This window comes from Narcine bancroftii, chromosome 1, assembly GCF_036971445.1.
Source record: "Narcine bancroftii isolate sNarBan1 chromosome 1, sNarBan1.hap1, whole genome shotgun sequence".
Lineage (NCBI taxonomy): Eukaryota > Metazoa > Chordata > Chondrichthyes > Torpediniformes > Narcinidae > Narcine > Narcine bancroftii.
Genome location: NC_091469.1, coordinates 28,134,599 through 28,158,146, shown reverse-complemented (window position 1 = coordinate 28,158,146; position 23,548 = coordinate 28,134,599). Strand labels below are relative to the sequence as shown.

Sequence of the window (23,548 nt, the reverse complement as noted above, 5' to 3'; positions counted from 1 at the left end):
AGATGATGCCGCTTTAGTTGCCCATTCAGAGCCAGCTCTTCAGCGCTTGACGTCCTGCTTTGCGGAAACTGCCAAAATGTTTGGCCTGGAAGTCAGCCTGAAGAAAACTGAGGTCCTCCATCAGCCAGCTCCCCACCATGACTACCAGCCCCCCCACATCTCCATCGGGCACACAAAACTCAAAACGGTCAACCAGTTTACCTATCTCGGCTGCACCATTTCATCAGATGCAAGGATCGACAATGAGATAGACAACAGACTCGCCAAGGCAAATAGCGCCTTTGGAAGACTACACAAAAGAGTCTGGAAAAACAACCAACTGAAAAACCTCACAAAGATAAGCGTATACAGAGCCGTTGTCATACCCACACTCCTGTTCGGCTCCGAATCATGGGTCCTCTACCGGCACCACCTACGGCTCCTAGAACGCTTCCACCAGCGTTGTCTCCGCTCCATCCTCAACATCCATTGGAGCGCTTACACCCCTAACGTCGAAGTACTCGAGATGGCAGAGGTCGACAGCATCGAGTCCACGCTGCTGAAGATCCAGCTGCGCTGGATGGGTCACGTCTCCAGAATGGAGGACCATCGCCTTCCTAAGATCGTGTTATATGGCGAGCTCTCCACTGGCCACCGTGACAGAGGTGCACCAAAGAAAAGGTACAAGGACTGCCTAAAGAAATCTCTTGGTGCCTGCCACATTGACCACCGCCAGTGGGCTGATAACGCCTCAAACCGTGCATCTTGGCGCCTCAGTTTGGCAGGCAGCAACCTCCTTTGAAGAAGACCGCAGAGCCCACCTCACTGACAAAAGGCAAAGGAGGAAAAACCCAACACCCAACCCCAACCAACCAATTTTCCCTTGCAACCGCTGCAATCGTGTCTGCCTGTCCCGCATCGGACTTGTCAGCCACAAACGAGCCTGCAGCTGACGTGGACTTTTTACCCCCTCCATAAATCTTCGTCCGCGAAGCCAAGCCAAAAGAAAAAAAAAAGATGACTTAACTAACCTAACTTAACCCCCTTCTAATTCTTAGCACACGTCTATGTAATGTGTGGAAGTTCAGAAAAGTTCTTTGGTTCACAGTCCAATCTCACTTCTCATTCCTCCAGGTTCACTGGTTGCAGGCAATTCTTATACTGTGCACTGAAATTAACATTTATAAAGTTCACCAGACTTTGGTGCTTGAAAAGTAAATGGTTACTCCTCAAGAAGGTTCCTGTCAATTTTCAGAGATTTGTTGTTCCAGGACCTCCACAACTGATTCCTTTTTAATCAGCTACTTCAGTGTCTTGCTGACGAAACTTGCCCCATCAGGGTTTTCCAGATGATAACCTCTTGCTTACAAGTCACCATGGAGTTCCTTTTTGTTTCTCTTATTTCAAGTGAAACTTTAGGCAGCCAGTCCTCACCTCTTGTATGAACCACAAGGGCTTTGACCAGGCTGAACGAAGCACTCATAACCTGTCTTCAAAATGGGTTTTTTCCACAAGTTTGCCAGCTTGTCCTGTTTCAGTCCCAGCTGCTGTTTCTGACTGTAATGCTGTAGAACTGATCTCTGTCTCTCTCTCTCTCTCTCTCTTTCTCTGAAAGCCTATTTGACTCTCTCTGCCTGCAAAACCACATGACCCTCTTAGAACAACAAGTTCCCCTCCAGACAGAAGGCGGCTCCGACCAGGTCTTTCATCTGTTGCCTTTTTGTAAACAACAATCCATTAGTGAAGTCACTTGGGCACTCTCCAAAGCTCTTGCAAAGGCTGTGGAGCCAATATGTCTAGCATTAGCAGAACTCCAATATTTCAAATAAAATCTGTTTTAAAGTGCACTAACAAACCTTTCCCAATTTATCTCCCAAAAACATATATATATACTCTGTTCCAGTGGAAGGGAGGGGCTCAGGCCCAAAACATTGTCCATAGGAGGTACAGATAAATAACCAAAGTGTGACCTGCTGAGTTCCTTCAACATTTTTGTATTTTTCCTCCTCCCTTCCTTCCCCCCCACCCACCCCCCACCCCAAGAATAGTTGTGGTAAAATCAAGGCTACTTCCTTTCCAATTGTTTTTTGTAGTTATTTGTGTAGATTAGCTGAACTTCAAGGCTTTAAAAACAAGCTAATTTCCTCTGGGTTTTCAACCAAAGTGCTTCAGCTGTTTGCTCAATAAAAAAATGCATGTAGAAAGAAGCCCCATTGCATTTGCCATGAATAGGAAACTCCAGTGTTTATGTGGCAGAATGATATACACCCTCCTCCTATACAAGTTAAACTTTTAGCCGTTTAAATATCGTTCATATTGACTGTATGCAAAATTCAATATGCTATTCTCTCTTAAATTTAAATATTCTACTAATCCTACTCCACAGGCAAAGCCCAGGTTAAAGTTCCATCACTGAAATGCCACAAATAAAGCCCTGCTACTCTCTCAAATGTTCTCCTGAAAAATAACTATCCTTCAAGATCTCAAAAGACATTATATAGTAATTATAATTTCTCTATTTTTGGAACTTTGCTCTGCAAAACAGTTCCCTTTTTTCCTCCCACATTTACTTATCCAGCATTTTGTATTTTGTTCAGCCATGCAATAGCATTGGTGAAGCATTTGGCCAAGTTACTCATCCAACAAATGCAACAATTTGGTTTGCATTACACCTAAAGACAAAGGTAGACTAGGAAACAAAACAATGGTATTGGCTACAGAAAGGCTATACCTGCCCCAGAAACAACCAAAAAGCATCCATTGATGGGGCAGTTCTTTAAATACATGTGAGCAAGCACCAAGGGGCCTTACAATGACTACGTTAATGGTTTGATGCCAGACACTACAAAATATCTCTCTGTTACATTAAGCAGATTGCATCATGTTAAAAGTAAACCACTGGCTGCAATGCACTTCAAGCTGTCCTGAAAGTCCAACATTAAAAAAATGCTTTAAGGAAAATTGTAGATACACAAAGCAAAATACTAACATTTTCTAATTAAAATGATGTTTTATCAAAATTGAGAAACCATAAAATAGGAGATCATAGATTGGCTACTTGGAGAAGTATAGATTAGATCTTAGGGAAGGAAATTTAAGTGTGTGGATGGGAAGAATGAGATTCAGGTATCAGTGCCCAGCTGTTATGGTACATCTTTGATGGTTCTTCAACAGACCCACTCATGGAACCATCTCAGAGGCAGCTCCATGTTAACAATGGACAGGAATCACAAAAGCCAGAGAGGCAAGAATAGAAGATTTCCTTTTCCTAAAGAGCACCAGATGACAAGATGGAACCTGACAATGTTGTGGCTTCACATCACCATCACTTAACCTTGTATTATTTTGTTTAATTCTTTCGATTTTTCATTCTCCATTAGCTGTGTCAGATTTGAATGCATCTGTGGCTACCAATCCAGTAACTATGTTACTGCTCAGTACTTCATCCACATAAAGTAAGGCACAAGTTGGACTTTAGGTAGCATTCAAAAAGCATTTATTACTAGACTATACTGATATGCCATTTAATATTTGTACACTACAACAAAATTGGCATTCTTAAGATGCTCCTTTTATACATTTAATTAAATCATTCAAATATGTTACATAACATTTAATCATATAATTACTAAACAAAGAATTGTAATTAGAGGCAGTTACTTTGTCAGCCAACTCAGCATTTGCTTACAATTCTTTAGGGTGATATGCAACATGCAAACATTTTGTTTTTATTTTAAAAATGCCTTTTTTACTTTTGGTAAAAAGTAAAATAAATACTGTACAGTCAAGCCCATGATCTTTTACAGTTTTTGTTTGTTGTAAAAATGAGAAGGGAAGATGAACAAAGCAAAATCAACAGTGCTTCACTGTCAGACTGGACAATGTAACCATTCAAGGATGGCTTTTATTTTTAAAACTTTCTAAAGGCTGACTGAAACACACATTATTAATGCAAATATATACAAAAATGTTGTAGCATTAATATTAGATCTTGCAGGTAACTTCATCACTAATAACTAATTGTGGAAACTCAATCAAACATGTACTGACAGGAACTTCATCTGACAAATTCTTCCCCAAGTAACATGCACTGGAGACATGGTTTTAGCTCATGTGTTAGGAATAAGTATGAAAATGTTAAATGCAGCATTTTCTTTTTCTTTTAGATTATAACAAATTCCCCAAAACTTGCAAGTAAACAACATTTTGCTCTGAAAATATAGGAAGATTACAAATTACAAATGAAGCATTTTTATGTCCTTATTTCCTCTGGTCATAACCCAGTTTATAATGTTTAGTAAAAATTATTTCTCCAAAGGAAGCATACAGCCAGCCTAGGAGGAATCTATCATAAAGACACTAATAAATACAAAAATTGCTTTCGCAAAAAAAAAGTGTAGGAAAAATGTTCTTCATAACAAGGCAGCATTAAAACGTTGTCAAGCTTTCCCCAAATTCAGCCAGTATCCTGCAAGAAAAAAAAACATCATAAAAACCACTGACATGGGTCAGGAAGATAAATAACTAACTAATAGATTATTGTCAAAGATGCACATTTAAGCAGAATGGGACTTGCAAGCATAAAAGAAAACACAATGTTCCTGTTTGATACTTCAGATATAGGAGTTTTAAATTACACGTCTTGGAAAAGCAAACTACAACTTTTGCTTTGTAGAAACGTGATAAGTTGGATTGTGCTATAGCTGTCTCACTGCATGTCCTTAATGTCTCCAGAAATGCAGGCCAAACAAGCGAACCTTAGGCATCCCATGAGCAGAAACATCTCAAACGAGGGATCAGCCTGCTATTCTAGATTCCTTGCCCTTGAAGTGAATGCAAAAGAACAGTAACTGAAGATCTTCAGTTTAACTAACAGTAAAGCAGTTTTTCCAAAGTATACTAACCAAAGCATTGGACCACGCAAACTGAAGCACTCTGAGAACAATTTTGATGGTTACTCCGATATTTTGTGTCCAAGACCAAGCAGCTTATTGTCGATTTTGGAAGGGAAGGCTGATGTACCATGCACCAGTCTGTACTGATGGGACGGGGGTGAAAGGGGTTAATATCTTTAAGTTCCTGTGAGTTCATACCTCTCTTGGAGCCAGCACATCAAGTCATCTGTCAAAAACGCAGATCAATCCCTCAATTTTCTTTTTAAAATATTTTAATTAATTTGAGAGAAATATTACATGCATATTGTTTAGATATTAATTGATTATATAGCTTATATAATGCAATATTGAATACGAGTCATATAATAAATAATACCTTGTCTTATATAATTCTCAAAAACAGTGAAAAATCCTTATTAGAATTTCACCTCATCTTGGAATATTGAGATTCACATTATGATTATCTAAATAGACCAATCTCTTCTAGTTGTAGAAAGAAACAAAAATAAGAACAAAAGAAAAGAGAAGAATAAAATACTATACTAATCTAACCCCTCCCACTAAACATGGTCACCAGCAAATAAATTGTAAAGAATTAAGTATCGGCTCTTGGACATCGGATAGAAAACCCCCAGAGCATCCCTGTCTAAGTAATCAATTTATGATAATAGTTCATGAATGGGCCCCATATCTTGTCAAATTCAACTTTGATCTCTGTAACATAATTATCTAATTTTCACCAAACAAGACATAACCATACGAGTTGGTGCTCTGCTGTCTTTCCATTGTATCAAAATTGCTCATCTGGCCATCAATGAAGTAAAAGCAACTAATCTTTTTTGAGTTGAATTCCCTCAAGTTTCTAAGAAGTCTGATAAGATTTGGCAATTCATCAAATACTCTATCGAAACTATCCACTGTGTATAGTTGACTGGTTACATCAAGACTTCGCTTTAATAATTTGAATGCTCAGGAACACAAAGAGACAAGTCCATCACAGGCTCTGATCTCCCATCCATTGAAGACATCTACAAGAGGTGCTGCCTCAAGAAGGCAGCCCACATCATAAAGAGATGATTAAGACGATAAGAAATTATTAAGACGAATTCAAGGAAAAGTATTTTGAGCTCATGTATCTTCCATGGTTCTTCAAAGAATGAGATACCTCGTTCGAGATGTTTCTGCTCATGGGATGCCTAAGGTTAGCTTGTTTGGCCTGCATTTCTGGAGACATTAAGGACATGCAGTGAGACAGCTATAGCACAATCCAACTTATCACGTTTCTACAAAGCAAAAGTTGTAGTTTGCTTTTCCAAGAAGACGTTTGCAAGGCTCTCCTCTTTGGGCAGATGGTAACAAAGCCTGACGTCCAGCACCTCTTTGCTCAAGGACAGTTTCTTTCCAATAGCTCTCAGGCTTGTGAACCTCCACTTGTTAAACTAATCATGGACTTCTCCAATACCACCAAAGGACAGTCTGAACTATTGCAAAGTCACTTTTTTTCTTGTTCTATGATAACTGTATTACCTATCTTTTGTATTTATTGTCTCTTTAAATTAACTTTATTTATACCATTGTAGCTTTTATTTTAAGTACAAAACCTGATCGTCTGCAGCAAGCAAGAATTTCAGTGCATGTAGACACTGGACAATCTACAGTAAAACCCCTGTTGTCCAGTATTTAAGTAACCAGCCAAAAAAAATTAAAGAAAATACATTTTAAAAATTAAAATAAATAAGAATAATAGGTAAAAAGAATGCAAGTTTAAAATTATAAAAGTAAATGCTCTCTGAAGTAACAGATAAACTTTTGTGAAGATGGGAGCAAATATTCAGCCAGATGAATGCCTTGGTTGTGCTTTGCTCGTAGTAGCTGTTTGAATAATTGTGTGAAGCAGGATGAAGAGCTTGGTGCCACCACCATTGAGGTGTGACTCCTTATCCTTGTTTAGTAAGAGTTTCCCCGGTCAGGGGCTTTATTTGTTAACTTTTGTGGGGGTGGGGGGGGGGGGGAAGATGATGCAAAAGTTAGATGTTTTCAAAGATTGTGTCTGAAAATAAATTAAAATGCTTTAAGGTTTATATATTCATGCAAGTGAAGTTTGTTCAGTGTAAATCAGTATAGGATTTTTGTATTTTAGACTGTTTATTCTTAATGCATTAGTTAGGCATTGTAAGACTAAGTATCAAGCAACCAGAAAATACACTTATCCAGCATCTGCCAATCCTCTTAGGTGTCGGATACCAGGGTTTTACTGTATATGACAATAAATCTGTTATCATTATCAGTTCTTCCCACCTGTACCAAGAAAACTAACACTTAAAGATAATGCATACAGAGAAATAGATCAAAGACAGAGGTGGACACCCGGGACACATTTAATTTATCCCAGCCCAGAATGGAATTGCAAAGTGTGAGCCAACTCATCTCAATACATAGATCATGAAGCAATAACAACATTATCTAAGACATAGGGAAACTTCATAATACAATGTACCCTTTCATATACTGTTTCCCAACAACACTTCAAACCTTCACTGTAAAGGTTAAAACCATGTGTTTTTACTTCTTAGTTACCATAGTTATTATGATGTTATGTGTTGTAATATCCAAGCAGACAGGAAGTTTGTATCTCATTCTTTGAAGAACCATGGAAGATACATGAGCTCAAAATACTTTTCCTTGAATTCGTCTTAATAATTTCTTATCGTCTTAATCATCTCTTGAAATCATTTTATATCATTAAGACTTTAAATATAGCTGAATACTTTGTTACTCATTGTTACAAAAATCTTGATGCGAAGTTATGCAAAAGGTTTATCCGTATACATCAAAGAATTAAAACTACTTACAGCTGCAATTATGAAGTTTGATTCATTGGAAATAAAATAGACATTCAGAATATCGTTGCTTACGTTTCTGTGAAGATGACATGTTTTGAAATTGGGATATACGAGAGATTGGAAAGTGCATCTATATTATTATTCAAAGTAGAATTGTGAATTTTGTTTGGAAGAATCGTAGAAATTTGTCTAAGAGAATTTACAACCAGATTTAAAATTGAGAAGCAGTTTTCTGTTAGAAAATGTCTGCCAACTATGTACATCTGATTGCGCAGTTTGAAAATTGAAACAAAGAATCTCCGACTGAAAGACACCTGAAACCTTAGGAATGAGATAAGCCATTGCTAGCAGTCAGAATTGGCAGGAAGCTCAGGATTGCTTTGAAAACATGAGCTAAGTAAATCAGTTTGTGTGCAGAAAAGAGACAGATTCAGCCAGAGAAATCCTCTTAAAGGGACCACAAGATACAAATTTGTTTACACTTCCCACGAACCAGAAGTAAGTAGAAGATAGGCTACAGTGTGAAGAATCCAAGACGGAGAAGAAGTAGTCTCTTCAGGCTAAAGACCTCAAGCAAGCAGCTCCACTCAAAGAACAGTTTGATTGTGAGTTGAGCCAGCAAGGTGGTCCGAGAACGCTTGGCAGGAGGTTGGAGCCAGCCACCATAAAAGAAGCGACTTCAATACCAAGCAAACAAAGGACCACAATATGGCACTGCAGATCTCATTAGCTGGTTTAAAGGTTAGTGAAACTGAAACAGATGAATGTGCATTGCAAAATTCCACTGGTGTTATACCAAGCAAAATGCTTCAGTGGTATCTGAATATTCAGATGTGAACCCTGATGATAGTATTTCCAAGGTTATGAGCGTATGAAAATCTTCAAAGTCTTCAAAGGCATCTAGATCAAGTACAGCTTCGCGTGCTTCAAGCATATCAGTTATACATGCTAAGGCACAAGCAGACTTGGCTACTATCGAGACACAACGTGCATGGTTGGAGAAAAGACATGCTCTGGAACATAAAGAAGCTGAAATGAAGAATCGGCAACTAATGCAAGAAGCTGACATCTAGAATCAGCAATATTTTATTCAAATTTTGAAACAAAGAATTCTGGTACACAAATGGGCAATGATTGAATCAAATAATACATTCTTGGAAAATATTCATTTTAATACAATTCACTCGACCTATTAATGTTATTGGTAAATCTTTCCACCTTTACAAATCCTCTTCCAAATTTTTTTTAAACAATGAGAAATAATTTTACTTAAACAAATTACTTATATTTCTATTAATTCCTAAACATTTAATTGCTTCATTTTGCCATTTAAATTTTGTCAAACTTTTACATTGAGAGTAATCCATATACACCATGGGCATTACTTCACTTTTATCAGCATTGACTTTATATCCCGATACTAACTCATATTCTTTTAATCTCTCATTCAACTTATTTAAATATATTTCTGGTCTCGTTAAATATACTATAACATCATCAGCGAATAAACTAATTTTATGTTCCTTATTACCTACTTCAAATCCTTTAATTTCATTGCCAGTTCTAATTACTTCTGCCAATGGTTCAATTGCTAATGCCAATAAAAAGGGTGATAATGGACAAACTTATCTAGAAGACCTTTCAAGCAAAAAGGGTTGTGAGATTTGTTTGTTTATCTGTAATCACTTTTGCTTTTGGTTGATCATACAATGTCTTTATCCAATTTACAAAAGTATTTGGAATCCCAAAAGCATTAAGTATCTCAAATAAAAAAATACCATTCCAATCAATCAAATGCTTTTTCTGCATCTAATGCGGGAGTTTTCCTATTTTGTGCTATATTTATCAAACTTAAAAATTTAACTATATAATCTGCTGCTTTTCGGTTTTTAATAAAATAATACGTGAATTTCCTTGGAAAGGTAAGATGTCAAGAATTGGTTTAGGAAAATTAATGTAATTCATTTTGGGAAGAATAATCAAAACAGGACATATGCAATGAAGGAGAAGGCATTGAGGAATGCAGAGGAACTGAGAGATCTTGGAATAACGGTTTATCATTCTTTGAAAGTGGATTCTCATGTACATAGGGTGGTAAAGAAGGCTTTTGGTATGCTGGCCATCATAAATCAAAGCATAGAATATAAGAGCAGGGAGGTGATGTTGAGACTATTCAAGGCATTGATGAGGCCAAATTTGAAATTCTGTATGCATTTCTGGTCCCCAAATTATAGGAAGGATATCAATATGATAGAGAGGGTGCAGAGAAGATTTACTAAAATGTTGCCTGGATTGCAGTATCTAGAATACAAAGAAAGATTGAGTAGACTGCGTCTTTGTTCATTGGAGCATAGAATTTTGAGGAGGGATTTGAAAGAGGTATTTAAAATTATGAGGGGGATAGATAGAGTAGATGTGAATAGACTCTTCCCCTTGAGGGTAGGTGAGATTGGAATGAGGGGTCATAAGTTAAGGATTAAGGGGTGTAAGGTAAAACATCATGAGATGGGAATGTGTAGGGAGTTACCCTGTACAGGGCAGTAACAAGAAGGGGAGGTGTCCTTGTACTCCTGTTAGGTAAAACATCATGAGATGGGACCGGAGAAGGAGTCACCCAGTACTAAGGAGTAACAGAATGCATCCTTGTACTTACAAGATAAGAGAGACATTGATGGATTGAGAGGCAGGAAGCTAGCAGGGAAAGGATAGCAACAGTTTTAGTCATTGGACAAGTAATGATATGATGATGTTCTAAGCACGTATCCAAGGGTATAAAAAATCACCACTTTGCTGATAACGGCAGAATGCATTCTCCGGCTAACTTTGTTAGTCGCAAGTGTTACAATCCGGTAATAAAGAACAAAGAACCCTGATTTCGACTCAGCCTGGTGTTTGTCTCACTCATTCATGAACAAAGTAGACCTAACAGGGGGCAAAAGTTTAGAATTAACATGAGAGGGAACTTCTTCACTAAGAGAGTGGTGGCTGAGTGGAATGACCTTCCGGAAGAGGTGGTTGCAGCAGGGTCAATTTTGTCATTTAAGAGAAGGGTGGATGCGAGGGGATTGGAGGGTTATGGACAGGGAGCAGGTAGGTGGGACTAGAGGAGATCACTTAAATCGGTGCGGACTAGAGGAGTCGAGATGGCCTGTTTCTGTACTGTAATTATTATATGGTTATAAATTTGATCAGGGTGGACTAAGACTACCAAATTTTAAGTAAATTATTTTAAAGCAGCTCAATTGAGGTTTTTGTCCTCCTGTTATCAACGGGGTCAAAAACCAGAGTTTGGGTTGAAATAGAAATGAATAAAATTGGTGAAACTATTCCGGAGCAAATTTTGTATAAATGGAATAGTGAGTTGTTTAAAGGAACTAAAGATTTCTCAGTATTAAAGCATATATTAAAAATATGGAATAGTATTCATATTGTGAGTGGAATTAAAAATTACCAATTACCAAAAATGTTGTTAAAACAAAATCCACTTCTTCCTTTTATTTTGAATAATTCTTTATTTGACAATTGGTAGAGTAAAGGTTTACAGAGAATAAGCGATTGTTTTTTTTTAGGATCTTTTTTCTTAACTTTTGATCAATTAAAAATGTATTCAAAAAGAAATTGGTAGCAGATTTGAGACTCCATAAAGAAAGTTAATTTGAAGATATAATAACAGATACATCTGTTGTTAAGAAATTTATTACTAACATGTATATAAAATTACAAGAAAGTACAGAGAAAAAGATTTATATAAATCAAAAATGCGATGGGAGAAAGATTTAAATACACAAATTCAGGAGATTTGGTCAAAATTATGTCATGAAAGTGTTATGAATACAGTAAATGTGAGATATCAAATTGTTCAATATGATTTTCTTCATCAATTATATTATCTCCATATAAGTTAAATGGACTTGAATCTAATTATTCAAATAAGTGTTTTCAATGTGTGAAAGAAATAGGGACTTTTTTTGCAGTCTGGTCTTGTGAAAAAGTGGAAAGGTTTTGGAATGAACTGAGTTTATTATTAGGACAAATTATGAAGATAAAGATACCAAAGGATCCAAGAATAGTTTTACTTGGAGATAACTATAAAAGGATATAAAATTGAAATTGGGCAAATATCAAGAATTTTTTTTTAATGTATTGCAATAGCAACTGCAAAGAAATGTAGAGCAATATCATGGAAAGATGATAAGGAACTGTTAAGTAGATGGTATAATGAGATGTAAAATTGTATACCTTTTGAAAAAGTTATGTATAATTTAAGGAATCGAGTTGAAAATTCTTATAGTATTTGAAAACAAAATATGGATTTTATGAATAATTTTCCTTCCACCTCTTCTCTTATCTACTCCTTTTAATCAGTAATTTTAATAATAATTAATGATTGTATATGCTGGTATTATTGTATATCAAATGGTGCTTCTTTCTTTTTCCTATTTTTGGGTGGGAGGGGGGTTGGGGAGAAAAAATATTGAAGTATTTTTTGTATCATTGGTTATGGATATCTTATTAATGTTTTATTCAATGTTTTTTTTCTGTAATGATACAAACAATTAAATAAAAGGTTAACAAAAAGAATCAGCAACTAAGGCAAGAAGCTGAAATCAACAAACAACAATTCCAGCAAGAAGAACAAAAAGATTATTGAACAGACAAAAGAAAAAACTCGATCTACACCAGTGGTTCTCAACCTTTTTCTTTCCACTCACATCCCATTTTAAGTATTCCCTTTTCCAAAAATGCTCTGTGATTAGTAAGGGATTGCTTAAGTTGGTATGTGGGTGGAAAGAAAAAGTTTGAAAAACACTGTTTTAATCGTAACTGATTGACTCGTTCTGTGCACGGTTTCATAACTCCAAAGGAAATGGGCCAATGACAATTTTTCTCAAGCAAAATATTTCAGTTACAATTGGGTCTAGAGCAGTGATTCTCAACCTTCCCTTCCCACCCACATATCATCCTAAGCAATCCCTTATTAATCACAGAGCACCGATTACTTAAAGCAGTATGTGAGTGGAACAAAAAGGTTCAGAACCACTGATGTAGAGGAACAATATGCTATAAAGATGGCCAGTGTAAAAGCATTTAGTTCAGGCTTCTGTAAGATCTATCACTCAAAGTGAAATACTCAAAGGGCTAGCATCTAACATTCCAGCAGGTCAATGGGTACTGCAACCACAAGAAACGAGTACACTCGAGCAAGAAGCCATGAGTGACACTCCAAGAGCGAGCGACATTCAATCTCTCTGAGCACACAATATATGAATCTTCCTGAAAGGAGAGCATTTCAACCAGGTTCAACCATGCGAGTTGATCATACTCAACAGTTGATGTCTCTTCATGTTGCTGAAGAACCAGTGACAAGAATTTCCACCAGTGCCATCACTTACATACCAAGGAACCCCATCAATGCCATCTTACAACTCAAGGTCCAACACCTATGGCACCAGCTCAAGTTCCATATGCTCCATTCACCACAAGAGAACCAGTCACAAGCCATGGTGCACAAGACAATATGTTAACACTCATAGCAATACAAAAAAGGAAATTTCTGCTATGTTAGCGCAGCAACAAAGTTCATATGTTTTACCCAAGAAGGAAATTCCAGTTTTGAAATGGAGATCCATCTGACGTTCATGAAATCCTTTGAACATCACAATGAAAGTAATACTAAAAACGCAAAAGATCATCCGTATTACCTAGAACAGTATACTGGAGGACAGGCAAAGGAACTAATCAAAAGTTGCCAATATATGGATCCAGACCAAGGTTTTAAAAGGGCAAAAGAATTATTCTATCATCATTATGGCAATAAACCTAAAATCGCAAAGGCCCACAAAGACAAAATTCTTTCTTGGTCAGCAATAAAATCAGAGGACGCAAGGGCTTTCCAAGCACATGCACTCTTTCTGAGAGGATGTTTGAATGCAAGAGCTGAATTTGCTTGTTAATTTGTCGATTATTGTCAATAAATTACCTTCAAAACTGAAAGATTTAAGGAGAACCAAAGTTGCAGAGCTTAAGATTCTTCCTGAAAGGGACGCCACTTTTGCGGATCTTGTACATTTTTGGAATGCCGTGTGCATGTTAACACTATACCAGCATTTGGAAATATTAAGGAAGCTTCAATAGTTTCTAAAGATGTAAATAAGTCTAAATCATTGTCTCAATAGAAACCAAAGGGAAGTATCTTTACACAAACTGCTAACAAAAAAAAGGTTACCTGGAATGGCTGTTGTTAGAGAAGGGAGCAGGACCTAGGCTCTCTAAAGGGGTTGCTCCCTGCAGGTAATCCCACCAGCAGTGCATCTTTGCAGGCATTTTTGATGCAATACTCCTGGAGCTCAGAGGCAGCCTGTGAAACCTAGATTTTAAAACAAACATTTTCTCATGAAAAAAAAAATGCTCATAACGTACAAATAACATCAATCAAGAAATCTTGGGGGGCAGGGGAGGGAAATTACTGCACATCTCTGAAATAAAAACAGAAAATTCTGGAAATTTTCAGTAAGTTGGGCAGTATATGTGGAGAGGGAAACAAAGTTAATGTTTCCATTCAGAGAAACGTCTTGGTATGTGTGTAATTAATTTTCCCCTTTCTCCCTTAAGCATCCCTGACTTAATTCATTTTACTACATTTAAGGCAGTTTATAAATATGTGGTGCTGTCCACTACAATATTGACTCATCTGCCAGGGTTTTCATTTTAAACCTTTCCCCAACAGGAACACTAAATTTCTGCATTTCAGTTTAAAAATATATTTTCTTGGTAAAATAATATACCAAGCATGCAAAAGGAATGCATTAGTTGTCCAATTTTTTTTTAAAACATGACTGAGAATACTTAGTCAGAATATCCTTCAAAGTTTATGTGATGAGCTAATGATCTCCACCAGTGTTTGAATCACTAATTTTATGAAAAAAACTCTCACAATTGGCCCATTGTAGAGTTTTGAAAAAATCATCTGAACAGTTCTGCTTCCTTTTCAATTGTTCTTTTTGGGGGAAATTTATATTGTCAGTTTTTGATCAACTTTGCTTTCCAGAACAGTATTTCCTGGAAACCAGGGCTGATATATTTCACTGGAAATTACAGACCCATTTACCCAGAGGCTCAATGTCACAAGTGTCTTGTAATACTCACTTCTTCAGAAAATGGTCGCGAAGACCTAGTCTAGCCCTTAATGGTAGCAATTCTGAAATCTTGTTCCCCCAGAGTCTCTCACTGTTCACAGGCTACTGGATTCAAGCCCTATCTCTGAAACTGTCATGCTAAAAAAAAGGCAAATACTCCAGCAGAGTTCCAAATCTGCTACACTACTTGGATGCAAAAGATCCCACAATACTAACTGAAAGCAAATATGCTCAGTAACCTTAACTATATTTATATCTCTACCAACAGTCGAACACAGATGAATGGCCACTAGGCCAGTGCAGATTGTGGGATCTGATTATGCATAAATTAACTGCTACATTTTCTACGGTGCAACAAGGACTACACAGCAAAGATGGTTTAGAATATGTTATTTAATCCTCAGATTAGATTTGCCCAATCTCAAACTCAAATCCTGGCACTAGATAAGTACAGTAAAACCCCCATTATCTGCTCCTACGGGTATCGCGTGTGCTGAAAATGCAAATTTTCCTGACCTCCCACAAGTTTACAGATAAACTCTTACTAATATACTTGTTAGAAATAAAGATATAGACTCCTACTAGGCAGAGATAGGGAGACACTTTGGGACAGTGGCAAATAGCATTAACTGGTGCTCTTCATCCTGGTGTCCCAGTCAGTGCAACCCCACCCACCTCCACGCCACTGTCTCAGTCAAGCCCTCTGCACTCCTTCACACTGACAACCCGAATCACCTCCATGCAAGTGTCCCAGTCAGGACTTCAGCACAACCCAACTCACTTCCACACTAGTGTCCCAATCAGCCCTCTGCACACCTTACTTTAAATTTAAACCCTGATCACTGACGCTGTAACAGCCACTATGCTAACCCACACTGCTATCATAATTAACCCACCTCACCTCCAAGTTTACAGATAAACCCTAAGATACTTAATAATAAATTTATAAAGATAAAGACTCCTACTGGGCAGGGATAGAGACACTTTGGGAGTCGCAGATTCGGCCGGCCCTTCATCCTGGATGATGCCATTTTATTCAAACAGAGCTTTATTGAAATTTTATTCAAATTGCTGCAGACGGGGCACGACCAGAGAGCTCCACTAGCAGAATGTTTTCTCCCAAGGGGTTGTGTGTTGCCTCAGAGAACATTTATTTTTAAAATTTTTAAACTTTTATTTAAAACTTTATTCATTCTTATTTACTTTTTCAAAAATATTCTTTTTTTTTTCTTTGATTTTGTTTTTGTCAGTTGTTTGAATTCTAGTTGATTGTGTGCTGGATAATGGGGATTCACTGTATATCATGTCAACAAAAATAATTCCGTTAAGTATAGCTTTCCAGCTCCCAGAATACCCAGTGATCACCATTTCTTCCTGTAAGATGCTCCTTAGAATCTCCCCCTCATCAAACAAGCTTCTCACCATTTGTTGAAAGATTTTACTGAAGCTTGATGTGAAATCCCATTAAATAACTCCAAAATGCTGTTCATTAATGCTATTGTCATTTCTGTGGCACAGGGAATAAATATAGTGTGCAATTACATCAACAGTGAAATTAAATTTACTCAACTAGAACAAATATAATCAAGAGGTAGTATCAGAGACAAGTCCATTAAACTACTGGTTTGCTGTAGAAACCCAATGGTTCCCATAGAATAGGAAATCTGCCACCTTTTCTTACTCTGGTTAACTTCAGATCAACTTTTATCTCATGGACAGTTAAGAATTCCTGTCTCGGTCACATCTGTTCCTAGGACGAGGTATTCCATGCCAGATCATCACAAATGTCCTCCTACTTCAACCACGTGGCTTTCCCACTACCACCATCAACTCAGCCTTCACCCACACGTCTGCCGTGGCTCCCTCCATCCCAACGTGCAACAAGGACAGGATTCCCATTGTCTACCACCCCATCAGCCTCCATGTTCAACATATCCCACTCCACCATTTTCACCACCTTCTCCACGATTCCGCCACCACATTCATTATCCTTCCCTCTCCGCAGACTGCAAGGACTGCTCCCTCCGTGATTCCCTTGTCCATTCCTCCCTCCCCACAAATCGCCCTATGGTATCTACCCCTGTGACCGCAGGAGATGCTCCACCTGTGCCCACACCTCCTCCCGTACTACCATTCACTTGTGAATCTACAGGGGTTATCTACTACATCCGGTGCTTTGATTGTGGTCTCTTCTACATCAGAGAGGCTGCATAGACTGGGAGATCACTTCGTTGAGCACGTCAGCTCTGACTGCTGCAATAGTGTGGATCTCTCAGTGACCACCCATTTCAATTCCTGTCCCATTCCCTTACTGACATGTCTGTCAGTGGTCTCATGCACTGCCAGACTAAGACTACCAGCAAGTTAGAGAAAAAAAAACATCATCCTCTGTCTGGGCACTCTCCAACTGGATGGCATTAACGTCAACTTCGCTGATTTCCGTTCTCTCTCACTTTCCTTTTCCCTCTGTCTCCAAAATCAATTCTCACCTTTCCTCTTGTATCAAATTCACACCTTTTGTTTGTTGGTCTGGACACCTCCCCCTGCCATTCTTCCATCTTTCTCTCTTTGTCTTCATTGAAGTAACTGCCTGCTTTTTGCTTCTACCTTGAAGAAGGGCTCAGGCCTGAAACATTGGTAATATATTTTTACCTCCTATGGACACCGCAAGACCAACGGAGTTCCTCCAGCATTTACTGTGTTTTTAGTTAGGAATAGACACAAGGCTGGGTTGTCAGTGACACATTCTGTGCAGGAATAGATTTAAATAATTCCATATATAATCTTCGTCCGCGAAACCAAGCCAAAGAAGAATCTTATAAAGAGTAGGATGGTGATCTTTTCACTCAATACAACCAACATACATGACGTATAAAGCCTGTAGTAGATGTGCAATGCTCCCTACACTACAACGACGTACTTCAACAATACTTAATTGCCTGGGAAACGCTTAGAGAAGAACAGAAGTTACAAAAGGCACTGTGAAAGTTTCTCTTTTCAGGTAACCATGCAGTTAAAATTTATGGCTCTCTGTTGCCTGGTGTTTAACCAAGGGATTTTGGTGTTGCACATCCACAAGTCAAAAATCAAGTTCAGAAGGCCTTCAACCTTATTAAGCACTTTTGCCAGCCTGTGTCTGTTGATTTACAAACCTCTTCACAAGAGCCACATCTTGGAAGAAATATCAAGGTCTTGAGTAATAAGACCCAAGATGGTGGACTTCAGTCATGTTTAAAATTTGAAGAATTTCCAATCAACGCAGAAAAAGTTAAGGGAAAATCTAGTACGAATGCTAAAAAAAATGCTCAGGTAATTAAAGTATTTCTTCCAGGAGGGTAAGTCAGTGGGAATAATGGCAATCATTGTCAAAAAAAATGCCTCTTTCAGTGGCAACTCTGTGTCCAGCTCCAATGGGAATCACAAAACATTCCAGTTTAGAACTACTTGTTCTGCACAGTGCTGCTGCCACAAAACAATAAACGTCACCTCATATGTTCATGACAATAAACCCGATTCTGATTATTTTTCACAAATTAACCTGGAAAGAGTTTACTGAAGGGGACAATAAGAATGGATTTGAGTAAAACTCAAAATGGGACCAGAAGAAAGAATCGAGGGAGAAAGAGCAGGGAATGGACCAAATGGACAGCTCTTGCAAAAAAGCCAGCATCAAGACGATGAACCTATAGCTGCCTTTTGTTCTGCATTAATTTGAATTCTTCCTGATGTATATATCAAAATGTCTAGGAAAAAAAAAGCAGTTATTTGCATTTTGCTAAAGGTGTTTCTATTTCCCATGATTGCTGGCATGGACCCAAACCTGGCACTTGTTATCCAGTGATGATGAAGCACTGTAACAATGAAGGATTCTGCTTCATTCTCCACAAAAGTGTAGTTTTCAGGTCAGCACCTATTTTGGGAGTGCACCAATTAGCAAGATAAGCTTTCAAAAGGGATTATTATTACTTGTAACTTTAGAAATAATTAGAACGTTCCCAGCTTGTTGGTCCACCGAGGGTTCCAACAAAATGGTTGATCTTTTAATTAGTTAAAAATGTCATCAATATTCCCACTGGATCACATATGAGTAAATTAACATCTAATATTAGAGAGATCAAAGTACTCTTTTTAAATTGGCAGGCAGGTCCCAAACCTCTCTAGGACAGACAAGTGGGGAGATGAAAATTCTTCTTGCAAGAATTGAGAGGCTGAGCTTGATTAACAAAGCTCTGATCTGACTGAATGCATCCTCTTTAATTTTGACTCAACATTGTAATGTTTACACAAACTATTAAGGATGCGAATTTGGAGTCCCTTTACGTGTTATATTAAATGAACATAACAAAAATAATCCTAAAATTATGCACCAGATGAAAAGGTCACAGGAACAAGGCAGAATGAAGGAGATAAAAATACAAATTACTCAAGATCTTTTTGCTTACAGCTTGAGGGTTTGAATGGTCCACTTCTGATTCCCCAAATGACAACTTAATATAAAAGTACAGGTTCTCAACATGAACATTTTGTGTCCTGTATTTCTATTCTGTGTGATTTTATTACAGGAGTCTTTATTTTCATGAAGGTGACATTAAAACCCTTGCTCTTTAAGTTACTAACAATCCAAAAAAAAAATGAAATAAACTTCAATAATTTCTGCAATTAATCAGCAAATCACGTGGAGTCTTTAGAAAGAGAAACAGTAAACGTCTCAGGTAAATGTCCTTCATTAAAACTTGAAATTTTAATTATTTCTTGCTCCATAGATCTTCTGACCATTTCCTGAAATTTCAGCTTTCATCTCAGAATTCTAGCAACTGCAGTATTTTCCTTGAATTTTACATAAAGCTACTTCCTCCACAAGTGGTGTAGAGACCACAATGCAAAAAGTACCTGTTAGTTGTACACATGAACTAAGTAGCTGGGAGAAGGGAAGCAGACAAATGAGAGCAGAGGGTAGCTGAGAATAGCAGGAGTCAAAGAAAGCATGTACAGTACAACTCCAATTATCAGGAATGGTCAGGACCGGGCCTATTTTGGATAAAGAATTTTTTCAGATAACTGGCCATTTTTTAAAAACAGCCCAGTAGCATCAGGAAATCACTTGTATCGATGTTTAAATAACAACAAGGAACAAGGAAAGGCTTTTAAAGCATGAAATAAACAAAAAACAACCTGAACAAAATAAGTCATTCAGCTTCGAGAAACTTTCGGAGCCAAACTGACGTCACGTGTGGCTCAAAAAATCTTTTGGTTAAATGATGATTTTGGACCAACTTGTCAATTACTTCCTGTAAAGTGATTTCAATTGCACACTCCAACTTGAAAATTCTGAAAAGTGACGGTGACTTCAAAAGCTGGTTTCAGTTTAGGCGAGTCAAGGGAACATCTCATAGGTAAGATCCAGCATGAAAACAGGCCCTTCGGCCCATCGTTTGTGCTGATCATGAATCACTAGATTAAAAAAAAACAGGGCCCCTTTGGAATGCTGACATTTTTTGCCCATCTACACAAAACCTCCATGAATCTCATGGTTTTTAAATTCTCTCCTTATTCACAGCAACTCCTCCCTGCGTGCCCACTCCCCCTGTCCACCAGGGAGAATCGACAGTGGGCCATCAACGCGCACATCTGGGATGAGGTAGGGAGGGTGGGAATGGGAGGACGGAGGGGAAGAAAATGACACTGTATATCTTTGGCTTGGCTTCGCGGACGAAGATTTATGGAGGGGGTAAAAAGTCCACGTCAGCTGCAGGCTCGTTTGTGGCTGACAAGTCCGATGCGGGACAGGCAGACACGATTGCAGCGGTTGCAAGGGAAAATTGGTTGGTTGGGGTTGGGTGTTGGGTTTTTCCTCCTTTGCCTTTTATCAGTGAGGTGGGCTCTGCGGTCTTCTTCAAAGGAGGTTGCTGCCCGCCAAACTGTGAGGCGCCAAGATGCACGGTTTGAGGCGTTATCAGCCCACTGGCGGTGGTCAATGTGGCAGGCACCAAGAGATTTCTTTAGGCAGTCCTTGTACCTTTTCTTTGGTGCACCTCTGTCACGGTGGCCAGTGGAGAGCTCGCCATATAACAGGATCTTGGGAAGGCGATGGTCCTCCATTCTGGAGACGTGACCCATCCAGCGCAGCTGGATCTTCAGCAGCGTGGACTCGATGCTGTCGACCTCTGCCATCTCGAGTACTTCGACGTTAGGGGTGTAAGCGCTCCAATGGATGTTGAGGATGGAGCGGAGACAACGCTGGTGGAAACGTTCTAGGAGCCGTAGGTGGTGCCGGTAGATGACCCATGATTCGGAGCCGAACAGGAGTGTGGGTATGACAACGGCTCTGTATACGCTTATCTTTGTGAGGTTTTTCAGTTGGTTGTTTTTCCAGACTCTTTTGTGTAGTCTTCCAAAGGCGATATTTGCCTTGGCGAGTCTGTTGTCTATCTCGTTGTCGATCCTTGCATCTGATGAAATGGTGCAGCCGAGATAGGTAAACTGGTTGACCGTTTTGAGTTTTGTGTGCCCGATGGAGATGTGGGGGGGCTGGTAGTCATGGTGGGGAGCTGGCTGATGGAGGACCTCAGTTTTCTTCAGGCTGACTTCCAGGCCAAACAGAAATCAGACTGCTCAAACTACAGGGGAATCACGTTGCTCTCCATTGCAGGCAAAATCTTCGCTAGGATTCTACTAAATAGAATAATACCTAGTGTCGCCGAGAATATTCTCCCAGAATCACAGTGCGGCTTTCGCGCAAACAGAGGAACCACTGACATGGTCTTTGCCCTCAGACAGCTCCAAGAAAAGTGCAGAGAACAAAACAAAGGACTCTACATCACCTTTGTTGACCTCACCAAAGCCTTCGACACCGTGAGCAGGAAAGGGCTTTGGCAAATACTAGAGCGCATCGGATGTCCCCCAAAGTTCCTCAACATGATTATCCAACTGCACGAAAACCAACAAGGTCGGGTCAGATACAGCAATGAGCTCTCTGAACCCTTCTCCATTAACAATGGCGTGAAGCAAGGCTGTGTTCTCGCACCAACCCTCTTTTCAATCTTCTTCAGCATGATGCTGAACCAAGCCATGAAAGACCCCAACAATGAAGACGCTGTTTACATCCGGTACCGCACGGATGGCAGTCTCTTCAATCTGAGGCGCCTGCAAGCTCACACCAAGACACAAGAGAAACTTGTCCGTGAACTACTCTTTGCAGACGATGCCGCTTTAGTTGCCCATTCAGAGCCAGCTCTTCAGCGCTTGACGTCCTGCTTTGCGGAAACTGCCAAAATGTTTGGCCTGGACACTGTATATATTTGAAAAGGAAAATGTATGTATCTTGGTCAATGTGGTTTATGGTGTGAAAAATAAAAAAAATTAAAAAAAAGGGAGGACCCCCCACAGTCACGGGGGTCAGGCAGAAAAGCCCGAACCCCCCAATGTCATGGCAGCAGCTCCACGAGGTGTGTGTATCTGTCACTGTGCTGCGGAGCCCAAATGAGTTCAGAAGGCAGCTGGAAGCCCAGTCGGCATCTGCGGTGTCGTGTTCCTCACAGCAAGACAGAGGGGCGAGCCCAACAGGCCAGACGAGACTAGAACGAGCACTAATGAAGCTTAAACAGCCGAGGAAATGGAGAGAAAGCATGCTGCTACTCTCTCTATTCCGAAGGATCCCCAGCCGGCGAATGGCCGCCGGAACCGCCCCTGGTCTGGGCCCTCACTCGAGTGACAGCAATTCTCCCGCCTCCTTGTGAAAATGAATGTTTCCAGATGCAGCTGGGGCGTTTACAACTCCGATCGTCGCCGGCTGCAGCCGCCCGTCAAACGCTGCGGAAACCAATGGCCCGGAGGTCGGGAACAGCGCTCTGCTCACACCAACTGCCACAGCGGCGGGACGGAAACAGGCCTGGGGCCGGGCCGGACTTCCGGAAAGGCCGCCATGCACGAGCGCCCCGGCACACCTGTCCACAGAGGCTGAGGATCCGCCCCGCACTGCAGCCCGGCCCACCGACTCCGGACATCATCCATTTGATAGGAGCAGCACTCCGGCCCATTCACGCCCCTCACGCTGTGGAACCCGGAGCGCGCAAGCCCGAGGACCCCCCCCCCCCACCCCCGGGGAAGGGGCGAGGAGGCCGCCCCCCTTCAACTCGCCTTAATCCTCTGGACTCCCGCCTCAAACTTCAGCTGCTCCACCACCCGTTGCATGGTCGACATGTTAGAGTTTGAAGTCATGCTTCTTCTCGTCCTCGTGATTGGCGGACAGCAGCGCACTGCTTGCCGCTTCAAAGGTCCCCGTCGCCTCCCGCTGCGCCCGGCCTCCCGTTGTCGGAACTGACGTCACGGAGCCCGCCAGAGAACAAGGGCGCGATCGTGCACACTTTCACCCGGCTCGTGAACGGAAGGCAGGGCTCGCAGCGGCCTCCGCTGGACGACGCGGGGATTGCAGCCGCGAAACCGACAACAAGTTCGCCATCCTCGGGGCAGCGAGTCACCGAATTCCCCTGGCGATTGGATCCTTCTTTATTCATGCAAAACTATTTATTCAATCTGTTTTTAAATGTCGCACAGCAATATCATGTTTTCACAATACAAGACATAGAACCCAGTGAATGTCAACTTGCACCGTTCATCTTATTGGGAGTCACGGTCTCTCCGAGGATCGGTCACTAACGGGCATCGTGAAGAAACCTCCATTTCCTCAGGAGTTTGC

General features: G+C 39.9%; 1 protein-coding gene across 1 annotated transcript; it reads right to left on the bottom strand.

Moving 5' to 3' along the window:
- Positions 1-3,458: 3,458 nt before the first annotated feature.
- gng10 (guanine nucleotide binding protein (G protein), gamma 10) lies at positions 3,459-23,190 on the bottom strand. Its single transcript, XM_069923018.1, has 3 exons — positions 22,990-23,190; positions 13,944-14,084; positions 3,459-4,447 (listed from the first exon to the last, which is right to left on the bottom strand). Exons 1-2 carry the CDS (start codon positions 23,068-23,070, stop codon positions 13,959-13,961), a joined length of 207 nt encoding a protein of 68 aa, XP_069779119.1. The 5' UTR covers positions 23,071-23,190; the 3' UTR covers positions 3,459-4,447; positions 13,944-13,958.
- Between the last annotated feature and the right edge of the window lie 358 nt (positions 23,191-23,548).